Source organism: Thalassophryne amazonica, chromosome 2 (assembly GCF_902500255.1).
Source record: "Thalassophryne amazonica chromosome 2, fThaAma1.1, whole genome shotgun sequence".
Taxonomy (NCBI): Eukaryota; Metazoa; Chordata; class Actinopteri; order Batrachoidiformes; family Batrachoididae; genus Thalassophryne; species Thalassophryne amazonica.
In genome coordinates this window covers 151,531,375-151,547,365 of record NC_047104.1, presented here as the reverse complement: position 1 = coordinate 151,547,365, position 15,991 = coordinate 151,531,375, and the positions used below count along the sequence as shown (strand labels likewise).

The 15,991-nt window shown below is 43.4% G+C and overlaps 1 protein-coding gene and 1 long non-coding RNA gene across 2 annotated transcripts in view; one reads left to right on the top strand and one right to left on the bottom strand.

The window, feature by feature from the left end:
• Nucleotides 1-1,886: 1,886 nt before the first annotated feature.
• Nucleotides 1,887-2,362, bottom strand: LOC117503223. The gene is made up of 3 exons (XR_004558521.1): nucleotides 2,300-2,362; nucleotides 2,093-2,187; nucleotides 1,887-2,003 (listed from the first exon to the last, which is right to left on the bottom strand). It is a non-coding gene; the product is annotated as an uncharacterized LOC117503223 (long non-coding RNA).
• A 2,073-nt stretch (nucleotides 2,363-4,435) lies between these two features.
• Nucleotides 4,436-15,991, top strand: part of prmt3 (protein arginine methyltransferase 3) — a 326,098-nt gene continuing 314,542 nt past the window's right edge. Inside the window, exon 1 of the mRNA XM_034163908.1 lies at nucleotides 4,436-4,469. Within this exon, the coding sequence (XP_034019799.1) occupies nucleotides 4,448-4,469 (22 nt within the window). The 5' untranslated portion in view covers nucleotides 4,436-4,447. The remainder of the gene's footprint in view (nucleotides 4,470-15,991) is intronic.

The following is a 15,991-nucleotide window of genomic DNA, read 5'->3' as shown; positions in this document are numbered from 1 at the left end:
TGAAGCGAAACATCCTCGCGTCAAGCAACCCAGTCCAGTCGAAGATTCAAGCTTCTCTACTATGGAAACCACCTGGACAACTGAGAGCCTACACAAAAACCATGAAGTGTTCTTTAGTCGGGTCGATGCTATTTTGCTTCTGTACACCACAAGGAGCTGAAATGAAACAATCCAGATGTGCTTGAAGTGAGGTTGTTACTCTTAGTCATGTGGAGGGCATCTGGGCAGCACGGTCACTCAGTGGTTAGCACTGTTGCCTCACAGCAAGAAGGTCATGGGTTCGATTCCCACCTGTGGCCTTTCTGTGTGGACTTTGCATGTTCTCGATCTCAGTGGGACTAAATTAAAAATCTGGTTTGGAGAAAGTGAAAAACAGTATGGAAGGAGTCTGTCAAACTAGAATGGACACATGAACATTTCCGAATCACTTTCATTTATGTTAATCATTAAGATATGACTGGCTTTGATACTGTTTGTTAAATCTGTCTGGTGTAGACAGTTCTCAGACACTGAGGGATTATGAATGAAGGGGCAATCATCTCTGCAGGAATCCACCAATGGGCCTGTATGGGAGTGTTGTGAGATGGAAGCCACTCCTTAGTAAAAGACACATGGAAGCCCACTTACCGTGACACAAACTTCACAATGAATGAAAAGAGACTCAAGTGACTGTAAGACAAAGATTCATTTATTATTTCTTAAAGAGCCGCCTGATCTCCTGCACCGTCTGTTGTGTGTTGGGGGGGGCGTGGCTGGCTGTTTTGGTGTTCTTTTCTTTTCTTTGCTCTCCAGGTGGCATGAGGGCTGATTTGTCTGTGGAGAAAGTGCTGGCTGAAGAGTCCTCACCCTTATTAGCGTCATGTGGAACACCTGTGGCAGGGGCTCACGTGCGGCCTTGAAGACTTGCAGCTGAAGCAGATAATTGGATGGCGGTCTGCATATAAGTCATGTGTGATTTGAGCAGAACTGCCGGGAACTCGACCTTGTGACGTTCGTTTGTGAGACGCTGAGGACCGCGCCTGGGTTTGACATATCGAGCCCGTGAAGCAGGGAAGGGTGAGGACACATGCTGTCAGCACACGCTAAAGGTAATTAAGTGATTAAGTAATTGTTGATAGTATCTTGGTGTTTGTTACACAGTAAACTGAGATTGTGAAGAGAATTGTGCAGCTTGCTTCTCACTGCGGTGGCTTGTTGGATAAGTGATCCTCCACTTGTTGTGAGAGGCTGCTCATTTGTATAAAGTTAAAGAGAAACATTGACCTGAGTGTGTTGCTGATAGCGTGTGTTATGCGAAAGATAGAGTTATATCTGCTGACTCACCTCACCTTCTCTTTGCTCCACAGAGAATCGGTTCGTCGTGTCCACCTGGGGGGTGTTTGGCGGTGGTAGTGAGTCCAGGAGCGCCGGGCTTTAATCCTTGCGGGCGCTGGAGAACGTGCCACTTATCACTCCACCAGAGGGACGCTTTTTATGTTTTACATTTGTAAGCACAGGTGAAAAATAAATTGTTTCTGTTGGGAACCGCCTTCTGGTTATTTTTACCGCTGGGTTCTGTCAGACGCAGGTCCACTCCTCAACCCGTGTCGACACATAACACCGTCACCTCCATGATGGTGGTCAGCACCTCTGGAGAGAAGGAGTTCAGCTCCTCCTCCAGCACGTCTTTGCTGTACATCTGTCTGACCTTTTCCAGGATGGACAGAACCATGTGGTCCCTGTCGGTGCAGGAGAATGTGGCCCGATGGTCCACGGTGGACAGAGTGGGGGAGAGCCAGTCCAAAACCGCCTTGGCGATACTAACGGCCGTGTCGCTGAGGTGCAGTGAGGCCATGATGCTGTGGGGCAGTCCTGTAGGATGAGGCCAGAAGTCCTGCACAACTTTCAGGACAACCTCCATCACCACCTCCTGCAGGCCGAAGCGTTTGCAGCCAAACGCCTCCGGAGGCATCTCCATCAGACTCCTGGCGATGTCCTGAGCCGTCCTGCTGGTCTCAGCATCTCTGTAGGATAAAGTGATATTTTAAAACACCTCAGAATCCCTCTGAACCCTCCCAGTGACTTTGTAAAGACACGAGTTGATGTGACTCACTGAAAAGACGGCCTTTGGGACACTCGTGATGTGAGTCTCCTTCGAGCTTCAAACTCAACGTCTCTCATTTTCATGCCGACGTTGACCTGCCAGACCTGAAACAAAGAAAGAAACGTGCAGACATGTGACATATGTATTTACACCATCAGTCCACCTTCATGGAATCATTTCATCCAAACTATTGGAAGCTTTCTGGATTCTGGTTACCAGGGCGAGAAGGTGGTAGATATCCGTGTCCTCATAAATGTTCAGTTCCTGCCTCCACAGCCTTCAAACACAGAGAGACACATTAGATCTTTACCCGTCCTCTGGTGGTCATCAGAGACATTTTGATGGTGCTGGAGTGTGTCTGTGTGTCATGAACTCACCTCGCTCCCCCTGACCTGCTGACTTGCTCCACCAGAAGGTCCGTCAGATCTTCAGCGGTCACCTCAGGTGGGAGCTCCTGCTTCTGCTGCAGGTTGAGAAGTTCTGCCATCAGTACAGCCTTCAACAACACACACCACATGAAGAAGAACATATGTGACATCTGACTCAAATCTCTGCACATGAACATCATCCATCAGAATGAAGAAGGTGTTTAATTTGGACGTGACGACAGAAATGTTAAAGGTTTGACATAAGTCTTACCTGAGAGAAAAAGAAATCTTCGTCCCAGCAGAGTTCCAGAGCTCGTTTATACACACAACTATGGAACAGCGCCTGTGAAGGAAACAGCATCAGTTCACTTATTCATCACTTTAACTGCATTTTAAGGTCTTTTCACATCTGACAGCTTTGGTAGATCAGCACTGGTTTGACTGTTTGCATATTTTTAATGATGTACCTCCACAGACTGACAGACAGGGCAGAGTTAAAGGACCAATAATTTATGTCCCAAATGAACCAAATTAAAGAACCAAAATGGACCTCTAACCAATCAAAGTCAAACATACCCTGAGGAGATTCTCTGAAGATGGTGGTGGACCTAGTTCTTCAGCTGGTTCTGGTTCCACCTTCAGAGCAGAATGCTTGATCACATCTTCAGTGTTAGTGATCATCTCTGTATCATGATCCACATGTTTTGGTTCCTCCTCCAGATCAGACTGCTGGATCACATCTGTAATTGTGAGCATTTTCTCTGCGTCATGAACCAAATCTTGTGGCTCCTCAGCTGGTTCTGGTTCCTCCTGCAGACCAGACTGCTCGATCACATCTTCTGCAATTGTCATCATTTCCTCTGTATCATGAACCACATCTTGTGGTTCCTCAGCTGGTTCTCGTTCCTCCTGCAGAACAGACTCCTCACTCACATCTTCAATGCTCATGATTAACTCTTCTGCATCATGAACCGCATCTTGTGGTTCCTCAGCTGGTTCTGGTTCCTCCTGCAGAACAGACTGCTCGATCACATCTTCAATGCTCATGATTATCTCTTCTCCATCATGAACAATTGACACAGAGATTAAAGAAAAACAACGATGGGGGGGGGGGGGAGCACCTCTCTCTCTCTCTCTCTCTCTCTCTCTCTCTACACACACACACACACATATATATATATATATATATATATATATATATATATATATGAATGGAAAGTGAAATCCAAAAGTATTTTTCCATTTATTCCAAAAACAGCTGTTAAAACACACAACTTTATGTTTTAATGCATCCATGTATTAATGTGCAATACATGGATGCGTAACAGATCAGAAGATTAAAGCTACATATTCTATTTCTACCTCATTTCTTATGTCTTGTACTGTTACAAGTATTACTATTATTGCTTATCTTGCACACGGTGTTTAATGAACATTTTTCTCTACTTGCACCCACCCTGTGTTTTCTTAAGAGCTTACGTAACGTGTGAATTTCTCCTCTGTGAGATCAATACAGTTGATCTTATCTTATCTTAACGCATCCATGTATTAATGTGCACAAAAAGAAGAGCAAATACTTAAAATAGATTTGGCGACATCTTGTGGCGACGCAATAGAAATACCTCGGTAGTCATGACGTCAGCTCTCAAGGAAGCAAAACTATAAATTTTTTTTTTTAATTTTCTGATTTTATATTTCGATTCTTGTCCGTTGGATAATGTCCACCACACTTAATTGATTAGCTGATTTTGTTTAATTTAAACCTTTTAAAAACACTTTGTCATCTACACGTTCTTGAATCAATAAAGCAAATAAGTTACCATTTTACTATACTACTATACAAATGTCCATTTTATTATAGTACTTACTATTGTATTATTTAGTTTTGGTGTTACATTTGCAGTTTGACGCTGTAATACGTTTTTACGAGAAATAAATATCCTGTTTAATAAAGTTTTTGGAAAAAAAAAAAAAAAAACAACAACCAGACGACAGCATGGCGGAAAACACAGACCCACGTGAGTGTGAGAATATAAATATTAGCTCTTATGAAAGGGTGGAGAATGTGTTGAGGAGGTCTTGTTGTTTCTGTGTGCTGCAGGTGACGATATGGTTTTGTTGTGCAGCGCGTGAATTGTCACGAAGTGTTCTTTAGTCGGGTCGATGCTCGCACCGAGTTTTTCACAACAACATATAGTTGAATTAATTCTCTGTAAAATGCGTGCGTGAGGAGATAAAAAGCTCCCATCTTTGGAACACACAACGGAGGGGACTAACAAACCCTCAGTGCAAAACACGAGCCTGAAGTTGCATTCAGGTCCATAAGTATTTGGGCACATTTTTTGCTGAAATGAAACAATCCAGATGTGCTTGTAGTGTAGGTTGTTAACTTTTAGGCATGTGGTGGATCAGTGTTTAGCACTGTTGCTTTACAGCAAGAAGGTCATAGGTTCGAGTCCTACCTGTGGCCTTTCTGTGTGGAGTTTGCATGTTCTCCCCGTTTCATCCCACATTTAAAGACATGCAGGTTTGGTGAATTGGAAACTTTATAATTACCCAGGACTCCCCTGCAAATGAGTTCTCGATCTCAGTGGGACTAACCTTAAATAAAGGTATGGAAGGAGTTGGTGAACCTCAGATGGACACATGAACATTTCCACATCACTGAACAGGTCTTTAAGAAATGATTGGCTTTGATACTGCTGGAGTAGGCAGGGATTATGCAAGAAGGGGTACAACTGGCGAAAGCCCCCAAGACACCCGTTACAGCTCTGAAAGATGTTTCTGTGAAGGCTGTCAGTTGTCCAGGTGGTTTCCATAGTCTGACTTCTGTCTTGACCCTTGTAGAGAAGAACCAGAAGTCAGACTACCAGAGCAAGAATTTTAGCTGAGGAAGCTTCTGTGATGTGAAGCGAAACGTCCTCGCGTCAAGCAACTCAGTCCACTCGAAGATTCAAGCTTCTCTACTATAACTCTGAAAGCTGCACAAATGAGGGCAAAATTATTAGCCCACCTATGAAATTGAACTCTTTTCCTTTTTTTTCAACATGTTCCACATGCCAGAGCAAGGACATTTCAATACAGCATTTCTAAACAGCCTTGTTTTGGATTTTGGATGCTTACATTATTTTACTTTGTGGCAGAGGTGATGACCAAGTGGTTAGTGTGCTTTGTTTCAGTACAGAAGGTTCCCAGTTCAAATCCCACCCCTGCCACTTTTCTCCATGTAATTGGAGTTGCATCAGGAAGGGCATCCGGTGTAAAACTTGTGCCAAATCAACGTGCAGACCGACCTTGGATCTGCTGTGGCAACCCCAAGTGGAAAAACAAGGTAGCAGCCGAAGGGCTTATACAACCCCTGGCAATAATTATGGAATCTCCGGCCTCGGAGGATGTTCATTCAGTTGTTTAATTTTGTAGAAAAAAAAGCAGATCACAGACGTGACACAAAACTAAAGTCATTTCAAATGGCAACTTTCTGGCTTTAAGAAACACTATAAGAAATCAAGAAAAAAATTTGTGGCAGTCAGTAATGGTTACTTTTTTAGACCAAGCAGAGGAAATAAATATGGACTCACTCAATTCTGACGAATAAATTATGGAATCACCCTATAAATTTTCATCCCCAAAACTAACACCTGCAGCAAATCAGATCTGCTCGTTAGTCTGCATCTAAAAAGGAGTGATCACACCATGGAGAGCTGTTGCACCAAGTGGACTGACATGAATTATGGCTCCAACACGAGAGATGTCAATTGAAACAAAGGAGAGGATTATCAAACTCTTTAAAGAGGGTAAATCATCACGAAATGTTGCAAAAGATGTTGGTTGTTCACAGTCAGCTGTGTCTAAACTCTGGACCAAATACAAACAACATGGGAAGGTTGTTAAAGGCAAACATACTGGTAGACCAAGGAAGACATCAAAGCGTCAAGACAGAAAACTTAAAGCAATATGTCTCAAAAATCAAAAAATGTACAACAAAACAAATGAGGAACGAATGGGAGGAAACTGGAGTCAACGTCTGTGACCGAACTGTAAGAAACTGCCTAAAGGAAATGGGATTTACATACAGAAAAGCTAAACGAAAGCCATCATTAACACCTAAACAGAAAAAAACAGGGTTACAATGGGATAAGGAAAAGCAGTCGTGGACTGTGGATGACTGGATGAAAGTCATATTCAGTGATGAATCTCGAATCTGCATTGGGCAAGGTGATGATGCTGGAACTTTTGTTTGGTGCCGTTCCAATGAGATTTACAAAGATGACTGCCTGAAGAGAACATGTAAATTTCCACAGTCATTGATGATATGGGGCTGCATGTCAGGTAAAGGCACTGGGGAGATGGCTGTCATTACATCATCAATAAATGCACAAGTTTATGTTGATATTTTGGACACTTTTCTTATCCCATCAATTGAAAGGATGTTTGGGGATGAGGAAATCATTTTTCAAGATTATAATGCATCTTGCCATAGAGCAAAAACTGTGTAAACATTCCTTGCAGAAAGACACACAGGGTCAATGTCATGACATACGGTCAATGTCAACTAGCAGATCTGATTTCATGCAGGTGTTAGTTTTGGGGATGAAAATTTACAGGGTGATTCCATAATTTATTCCTCAGAATTGAGTGAGTCCATATTTTTTTCCTCTGCTTGGTCTAAAAAAGTAACCGCTACTGACTGCCACAATCTTTTTTTCTTTATTTCTTATAGTGTTTCTTAAAGCCAGAAAGTTGCCATTTGAAATGACTTTAGTTTTGTGTCATGTCTGTGATCTACTTTTTTTCTACAAAATTAAACAACTGAATGAACATCCTCTGAGGCTGGTGATTCCATAATTTTTGCCAGGGGTTGTATTATTTTAATTTGCACAGAAGGAACAATTATTTCACAAAAACTACCAGGGTCAAAATTATTAGCCCCCCTGATGCTAATACTTAGATGTGTGTCCTTTTTTCTGGATTGTTATCCAACAAAGGCCTGCAGGCTTTGTTGTAGTTTTCAACAAGTCTCAGACATGACTCCTGAGGAATCCCAGCTCATTCTTGTGAAGCTCTTTCAGCTGTGATGGTCTTCTGTCATGGACCTTGGTCTTGAGTTCACCACATAGATTTTCATTGGGATTCAACTCAGAGCTTTGTGCACGTTAATCAGTAACGTTCACTTTGGTCTTTTGGAGGTAGTTCTTCACCAGGAGTGACACATGCTGTTGTGTGGGCCGCCAGAAGAGGAGGTACTGCTGGCCCACCACCAGTGGGCGCCCTGCCTGAAGTGCGGGCTTCAGGCACGAGAGGGCGCTGCCGCCACGGACACTCATTATCTCTTGACAGCTGTCACCCATCTACTCTACATCATCTCACTCCATAAAGACCAGACGTCATCTCCACCTCGTTGCCGAGATATCGTACTTCTTTGGAGGTAATAGACTCAGCCGTTTGTGTTTTGCAATATATGTATATTGTGAGTGTTTGCAGGAGTACCGGTTCCTCTTTCTGTGGAAGCTGAGTGAGTGCAGGACGGCACTCTTTTCTCCTGAGGAATCACTGCGGTACTCTACAGAATATTGAGTGAGAGGTGGAGGTGGCATTCCCACCGTTGTTGTTACGGGGTGTACACACACCCACACTTGACTGTCTTTGTTCTTCGCCAGCAGTACCAGATCCGACAGTCGGGGACAGTGATCACCTGGGAATTCGGGACTTGGCGGCTCCAGTATTCACCAGGTTCGGTGGCGGCGGAAATCGTGTGGTTCCGGCTCTTCTCAGGACAGGCGTCTTCTATCCTCAAGCCTGCCCACACGTCACCTTTGTGGATTGACTGTAATCATATTCTGAGATTGTCTGTATGTTCGTTGTGCACCTTCACAACATTAAATTGTTATTTTTTGGCTCATCTATTGACCGTTCATTTGCGCCCCCTGTTGTGGGTCCGTGTCTCTACACTTTCACAACACATGCTTTGGGTCATTGTCATGTTGAAAGACAAAGTGACAATCCAGACCCAGTTTTGCTGCTGACTGCTTGAGGTTTTCTTTCAGACTCTTCACATATCCTTCTTTCCTTATTGGTTCCATCCACCTGGAGGAGATTCCTAGTTCCAGATCCACTGACTCGTTCCCACAGCATAATACTTGCACTGCCTGTTTCACTGTGGGGAAGGTCTTCTTTGGGTTATATGCTTCTCCCTTCTTTCTCCAAACATAAGCAATGTCTTTATGACCAAAGAGCTCTGGTTTCATCTCATCTGACCAGAGGACATGCTTCCAGTATGCATAATATTTCTCCAGGCTGTCCTTAGTATACTTCAGTCTGGCAGGAAGGCGTCTCTCCTGCAGAAGTGGCATTTTTCTTGGTCTCCAACCTCACAGTCCATTCTTGTCCAGGGCTCCAGTGATTGTCTTCTTTGAGACTAACAATACCGACTTGGCTGAGTCATTTACTTATGTCTTGGCAGTTCTTCTGAGGTCTTTAGACACATCTTTCACTAGTTCTTTGACATCTTTCACTTCCTGCCTCTGCCAGGTTTATTTTGTACTTAGTTGCTCTCTTTGAATTTCTTGATGATGCTTCTTACTCCAGTTCTTGACACTTGGAAACACTGTGATAACGTTTTATATCCTTCTCCTGCTTTGTGAGCGTCAACATTTCTTTTTCTCAAGTCTAAAGTGATTTCTTTTGTTTTTGGCATGATGTTCTATCAAGTGACAGCTCAAACCCTGATTTTAGTTTTTATACTTTGTGTCCATTGGATGATGACCCTCAGTTTTTTACTTGATTCACAAAGTTAAAGCATATCACTGCACCACAGCGGCTTGTGTTATGGTTCAACAAAAAGGTCAATTCTTAAGGGGCATAATAATTTTGACCCTGGTAGTTTTTGTGAAATACTTATGTTTCTGTGTGCAAAGTAAAATAATGTAATGATCCTGAATAGGATGTTCAGAAATGCTGTGTTGAAAATTTCTTGCTCTGGTTAAAAAAAATTTGGGAACATTGTTATGTGTCGACGCGAGTTGAGGAGCGGACCTGCGTCAGACAGAACCCAGCGCTAAAAATAACCAGAAAGCGGTTCCAACAACAGAAACAATTTATTTTTCACCTGTGCATAATAATGTGTACAAAACTAAAAGAACGTCCTTCTGGTGGAGTGACTGTTGGCACGCTCTTAAGCGCCCAAAAGGATAGAAGCCCGGCGTTCCTGGACCCACTACCACCAGACAAACACCCCCCCAGGTGGACACGACAAACTGACTCTCTGTGAAGCAAAGAAGAGGTGAGGTAAGTCAGCAGTTACAACAACATCTTTCAAAAGACACACACTATCAGCAACATATTCAGGTCTGTATTTTTTAACTTTATGCAAATGAGCAGCTTCTCACAACAAGTGGAGGATCACTTATCCTGCACGCCACAGCAGTGAGAAGCAAACTGCACAATTCTCATCACAATTCCAGTATACTGCGTAACAAAACACCAAGTTACTATCAACAATTAGTGGAACACTTAATCACCTTTAATGTGTGCTGACAGCATGTGTCCTCACCCTTCCTTGCTTCACGGGCTCGATGTGTCAAACCCAGGCGCGGTCCTCAGCGTCTCACAAACGGACATCACAAGGTCGAGTTCCCGGCAGTTCTGCTTGAATCACACATGCCTTAAATGCAGAACGCCATCCAATTATCTGCTTCAGCTGAAAGTCTTTAAGGTTGCATGTGAGCACCAGTCACAGGTGCTACACATGATGTTGATGAGGGTGAGGACTCTTCAGCCAGCACCTTCTCCACAGACAAATCAGTTCTCATGCCACCTGAAGAGCAAAGAAAAGAAAAGAACACCAAAACATCCAGCCACACCCCCAACACACAACAGTACCCGCCCATCAACGGGAAGCCTCCAGGCGACCGAACAGACCAGGCCCGAGAACAGCACCTCCCTCCGGGGTCCACGTCAGGAAGCAGACAGCACCACGCTCCTAAGGTCCACCACAGACAGCAGGACAGGCACCGCAGCTGGAAGGCCGGCTGGAATCAACAAAAGCCTTAAAACATTCCCCAGTACAATTCAACACAGAAAAAAACATAAAACCCACACAAAACCACCCCGGGAAGAAAAGAAAAACTCCCAAACGCAAAAACCCAACACAGCCCCACAAACACAATACAAACGTAAATGCATAAAAGAAAAACAACAAACAACCCTGCCAGAATGACCTGCAGAGCCCAACCCCCCCCCCCCCCCCCCAGAAGGCCTTCATCGCCAGTTCCAGGAGGAACAGCCAGAACCATAATCCCACAAAGGTCCCCAGGTGTACATGGAGCAAAACGGCGCCCCCCAGGGGACCGTACCATCAACCCCAGGAGGTACCCTCCCCACAACCCCAGAACCCCAGACCCGGTCACACTTGGCTAGTTGGCCCCAAGCCAGTTCCCCCCCCAGAGGACCGTCCCATCAACCCTGGAGGTGGAACCCGGAAGGAAACAGAACAAAATCAAAAATCAACCCCCGGAGGACTACCAAAAACAACCCCGGGGGGATATAAAGCGACCGTAAACCCTGTTACCCTCCCCGGCACCCCGAAAGACCCCGGGTCCCTCCCAGAGCCCCTCGGCGGCTCAACTTATTGAACGGCTCAAAACATTAAGCCGGAGAAGGGAACAGGAAAAAACTAACCCAGCTCCAACCCCAAGGCGCAGCAGAGAACCGGAAATACGTCCGGTGTCCCAACTCGACCATACCCCAGCCTCTCGGGAGGGGTGGAACTACCGAAATGGCGAACGGCAACAGATCGGCCCACCCCTCCGACTGAGGTAAGTCTCCGCTGCACCACACCCCGGCAACACCAATGATGAACGGTACAAAGGCTCACCGAGGCTGGAGTGGAACCGGGCCCTAACCAAACCAAGAAAAACGCCTCTAACACCTCCCCCCCTAGGTGCAGAGGTCTTCTGAGAATGCTCAGCGTGACCAACCTGCACCACCCCACAACCCACAAGACAAACGGTCTTGGGGCAAGTGAGGTTGGGGTTAGGGATGTAGAGAAATAAAAAAAACAACAAAATAAAACGACCCAACAACCCAAACAGAAAATACCTAAAAACACATAAAAAATTAACAATTAAGTGAGCCCAGGCGGACTTCTAACCGCCTAACAATCACTCCACCAGATACGCCTCTGACTCCCCATACAATTATAACCCCTATTTAAAGAAAACAAAACATTTACTCGTGCTAGATTTTTTTTTTTTTTTTATGTGTGTTATTTTGCCTGTCCCAGAACACTTGGAGATACGTCACCATTATTTCTCTTGACGCTTACATGTCGGGGCAATACAGTAATCTCTGCTCGTCCGAGCTGCATGGGCTCGTCAACAGGAGGAGCCAGAGGTCCCGTCGGAGGAGCTTCAGTGGGGCGAAGAAGAGGCAGCCCAGATCTGTGTCGGGGAAAGCCCCGAGACGAAAAAACCCGCTCTGATGGGCGTCCACGCTCCTTCATCCGATCATCTAGACGAATCACCAACGATATTAGCTCATCTAAATTGTTTGGCTCGTCACGGACTGCTGGCTCGTCTTTTAATGACTCATTTAACCCATCTACAAACATTCCTCGTAAAGCTGCGGCGCTCCAACCTGACTGAGTAGAAACCAGAGAACATTGCATCACCGCACAAGGCTCCGGACGACAAACAATCGGTTCGGACGCCGAATCTCTGGGTGACGGAGTTATCTGCACTAGTATCGATGATGCCGCAGCTGGAGCAGCAGGAAGCGGAGCGGCTTGCGCTGCAAGCTCCGTAACACGGGCGTCTGTTTGTTTAATTTGGTTTGCGAGATGCTGTAATTGCTCCCATATTTTCTCCAAGTGTTCTTGAACTTTTTCGGCAAAAGGAACCGCTTCTGCCGCTGGGTCCATTATGGAATGGCCGGGAACTACTGTTATGTGTCGACGTGAGTTGAGGAGCGGACCTGCGTCAGACAGAACCCAGCGCTAAAAATAACCAGAAAGCGGTTCCAACAACAGAAACAATTTATTTTTCACCTGTGCATAATAATGTGTACAAAACTAAAAGAACGTCCTTCTGGTGGAGTGACTGTTGGCACGCTCTTAAGCGCCCAAAAGGATAGAAGCCCGGCGTTCCTGGACCCACTACCACCAGACAAACACCCCCCCAGGTGGACACGACAAACTGACTCTCTGTGAAGCAAAGAAGAGGTGAGGTAAGTCAGCAGTTACAACAATATCTTTCAAAAGACACACGCTATCAGCAACACATTCAGGTCTGTATTTTTTAACTTTATGCAAATGAGCAGCTTCTCACAACAAGTGGAGGATCACTTATCCTGCACGCCACAGCAGTGAGAAGCAAACTGCACAATTCTCATCACAATTCCAGTATACTGCGTAACAAAACACCAAGTTACTATCAACAATTAGTCGAACACTTAATCACCTTTAACATGTGCTGACAGCATGTGTCCTCACCCTTCCTTGCTTCACGGGCTCGATGTGTCAAACCCAGGCGCGGTCCTCAGCGTCTCACAAACGGACATCACAAGGTCGAGTTCCCGGCAGTTCTGCTTGAATCACACATGCCTTAAATGCAGAACGCCATCCAATTATCTGCTTCAGCTGAAAGTCTTTAAGGTTGCATGTGAGCACCAGTCACAGGTGCTGCACATGATGTTGATGAGGGTGAGGACTCTTCAGCCAGCACCTTCTCCACAGACAAATCAGTTCTCATGCCACCTGAAGAGCAAAGAAAAGAAAAGAACACCAAAACATCCAGCCACACCCCCCAACACACAACAAACATTTTTGAAAACATTTTTTTTTGCTTGACTGTTGCCTTTGTCTCGGCTCAAACTAGTTCGGGCATTCTTCTTTGTTCTCTGCCATGAACAAGACATTTTTGTCCAGAGAGCCACAGCTCGCTGAATGTTTTATTTCTCTCCCTGACCATTCTGTGTGAACTCTTATCGACATGGTCATGCGTTAAATCCCCTGTAGATCAGTACCTTCTGAACCACTCAGTACTGACCCATCTGTTGAAAGTCCGTTAAATCACTTCTCAACACCATTTTCATACTTGGTGTGAACTTCAGCAGATCCTCCTCACCATGCCTACACATGTACATGCACTGAGTTTCTGTTATGTGATTGGCTGATTCAGTATTTGGTGCAATAACCAGTTTGAACAGGTGTACCTAATGTAGTGGCCAGTGAGTGGATTCTTACAAATCAAGTCCACAAAGATGTTTCTGAAATTTAGACACCTTCAAAATCAGTGTTGTATCATTTCACAGCAATATTGCAGCTCAAGTTTGTGTTCTGATAAAATCTAAACTAGAGCCCGACCGGTATGGATTTTTTGAGGACGATGCTGATAACGATATTTGGATGAAAAAAAATGACGTTAATCAATAAATCAACTGATTTGCCGATAGTCAATAAATCAGCCGATATTATTATTATTTTTTTTTTTTTAATGAATAAAATGTTCTTTTTTGGACCGATTAACTTTATAACAGAGAAGAATTTTCAAGTTCAAAAAATGCAATCAAGAATTAAACCTTTGTGAAATTAGTAAATACATATCCTTAAAAAGAGTTCTGATCTGATCTTGTACCTCTTGTGCTGCAACTTAGATATAGGTTATTTACAGGTAGAAAAACTTTTTCAGTTGCAGACAAATAATTGTGAGAAGAAAGAAACACAAACACTAAGGAAACATTATTTTCACAACACTCCTTTATTTTTCTATTCTGCAACTTTCAAGAACAAAAAACTTTCAAACAACCTTAGTGCAAGCAGAGGTTGGTTTTTAGTGCTGGTAGAACTTTTTAACAATAAAACATGGACCCTGATATAACGTGAGGAAACTATCATATAACAGTAAAATATGATTCTTTTCACAAGACCCTGTAGTATGTTTGTGCAATTTTCAAGAACAGTAACAAAGAACTGTCTAGTAGAAAATAATATGCAAAGTTGTATTAATCTCTAAGGAAAAGATAAATAACATTACAAAAAAACAAAAAACCTCAACTCTACAAAAGTTATTAAACAAATCTTGAAACATTCGCCTTTCATTCTTGGTCCCTTTGGGTGCAAATCAAACAGACGACAGGACTGGCAGGATATTTTTCATTATGTAAACATAAGTTAACTTTTTCACAAGCCCCCTTTAGTTTCAGGTACTCTTAATATTGCCACAACATCCTTATAAACTTACTTGTATGCTTTTGTCAGCCGATCAGTGCAGTGTGACGGCGAACTACGGGGGCCGGTGATGAACACATTTAACCCCTTAATGCCCGAATTTATATCGCTGTATATAAAAAAATGTTTTGTGTGTGTTTTTGCCTTTAAGTAGATGGTAAATAATGTTGAGATTATTAATTTCACTTTTGCACAAAAACTAGATAGTAATATTGGGTATTCTGGTAATGACTTTATGTTATAATGTTATAATAATAATGATGGTATGTTCCAAATTTGCAACAACAGGCATACAGGTCAATTTGGTAAGTTGCAAATTTGAGTCAGAGATTGTAGCATATATGTGACGATGGGCGTTAAGGGGTTAGGCAGGGGTCTCAGTTGAATGGAGTCAGAGCTCCATCTAATGGAAAATGGTGCAAGGACATTTTACATTGCCGATACAAACATTATTTCAGTAACTGTTCTGTTTATGAGAAATTATCAGCATTCTATCGGCAGAATTTCGGCCGATAGTGAGTCCTTTGAAAAGGGCTTATATCAGCCGATATTATCGGCCGGCTGATATATCGGTCGGGCTCTAATCTAAACATTGTGTTAGAAATGAATTAAAGCTTCATTTAAACTTGTTGAAAACTAATCATATAAATAGAAAAATAATATATTCTAGAAAATAAAAATATATTATGAATAATATATATATATATATATATATATATATATATAAAGAATATAGAATATATTATAGAAGACATACCTAGTGAATTTTCATATAAAGTTTGATTTGGAAGACTTAAGATCCTCGCAGCAAGCAGTTACTTTTAATTTAACACATTAGGCTTTGCTACAAGTGCACAGAAAATACCAAGTAGTTTTAAGGGTCATATATGGTCACTGTTAAATAGAACCTTCTGTTGTCACTCTTTGTTCTTTTTGATTGCGTCCATTTCCCAAAAACCTAAGGGCATTGTCGGGAATGTTCAAGGCAGACACAGCCCCAGACAAAAAGACATGACAAAGACATTTACATTCATTCATTTTCTGGTGCTTACCTGGGTCTGGGTCATGATGGCAGCAGATGAAGCAGCTAAATCCCACAATTTAGTATCTTCAGCTAGGCCCTGTAACTCCTTCTGGGGGATCCCAAAGTGTTCCCAAGCAAACTGGGAGAGATAATCCATCCAGCATGTCCTGGTTGTCCCCAAGGCCTCCTAGTTAGATAATCATGAGGCATCCTTACCAGATGATTGAACCGGGTGAGCTGGATCCTTTCAGTGTGCAGATAACCAGCTCTGCTTCAAATACCTCCCAGATATT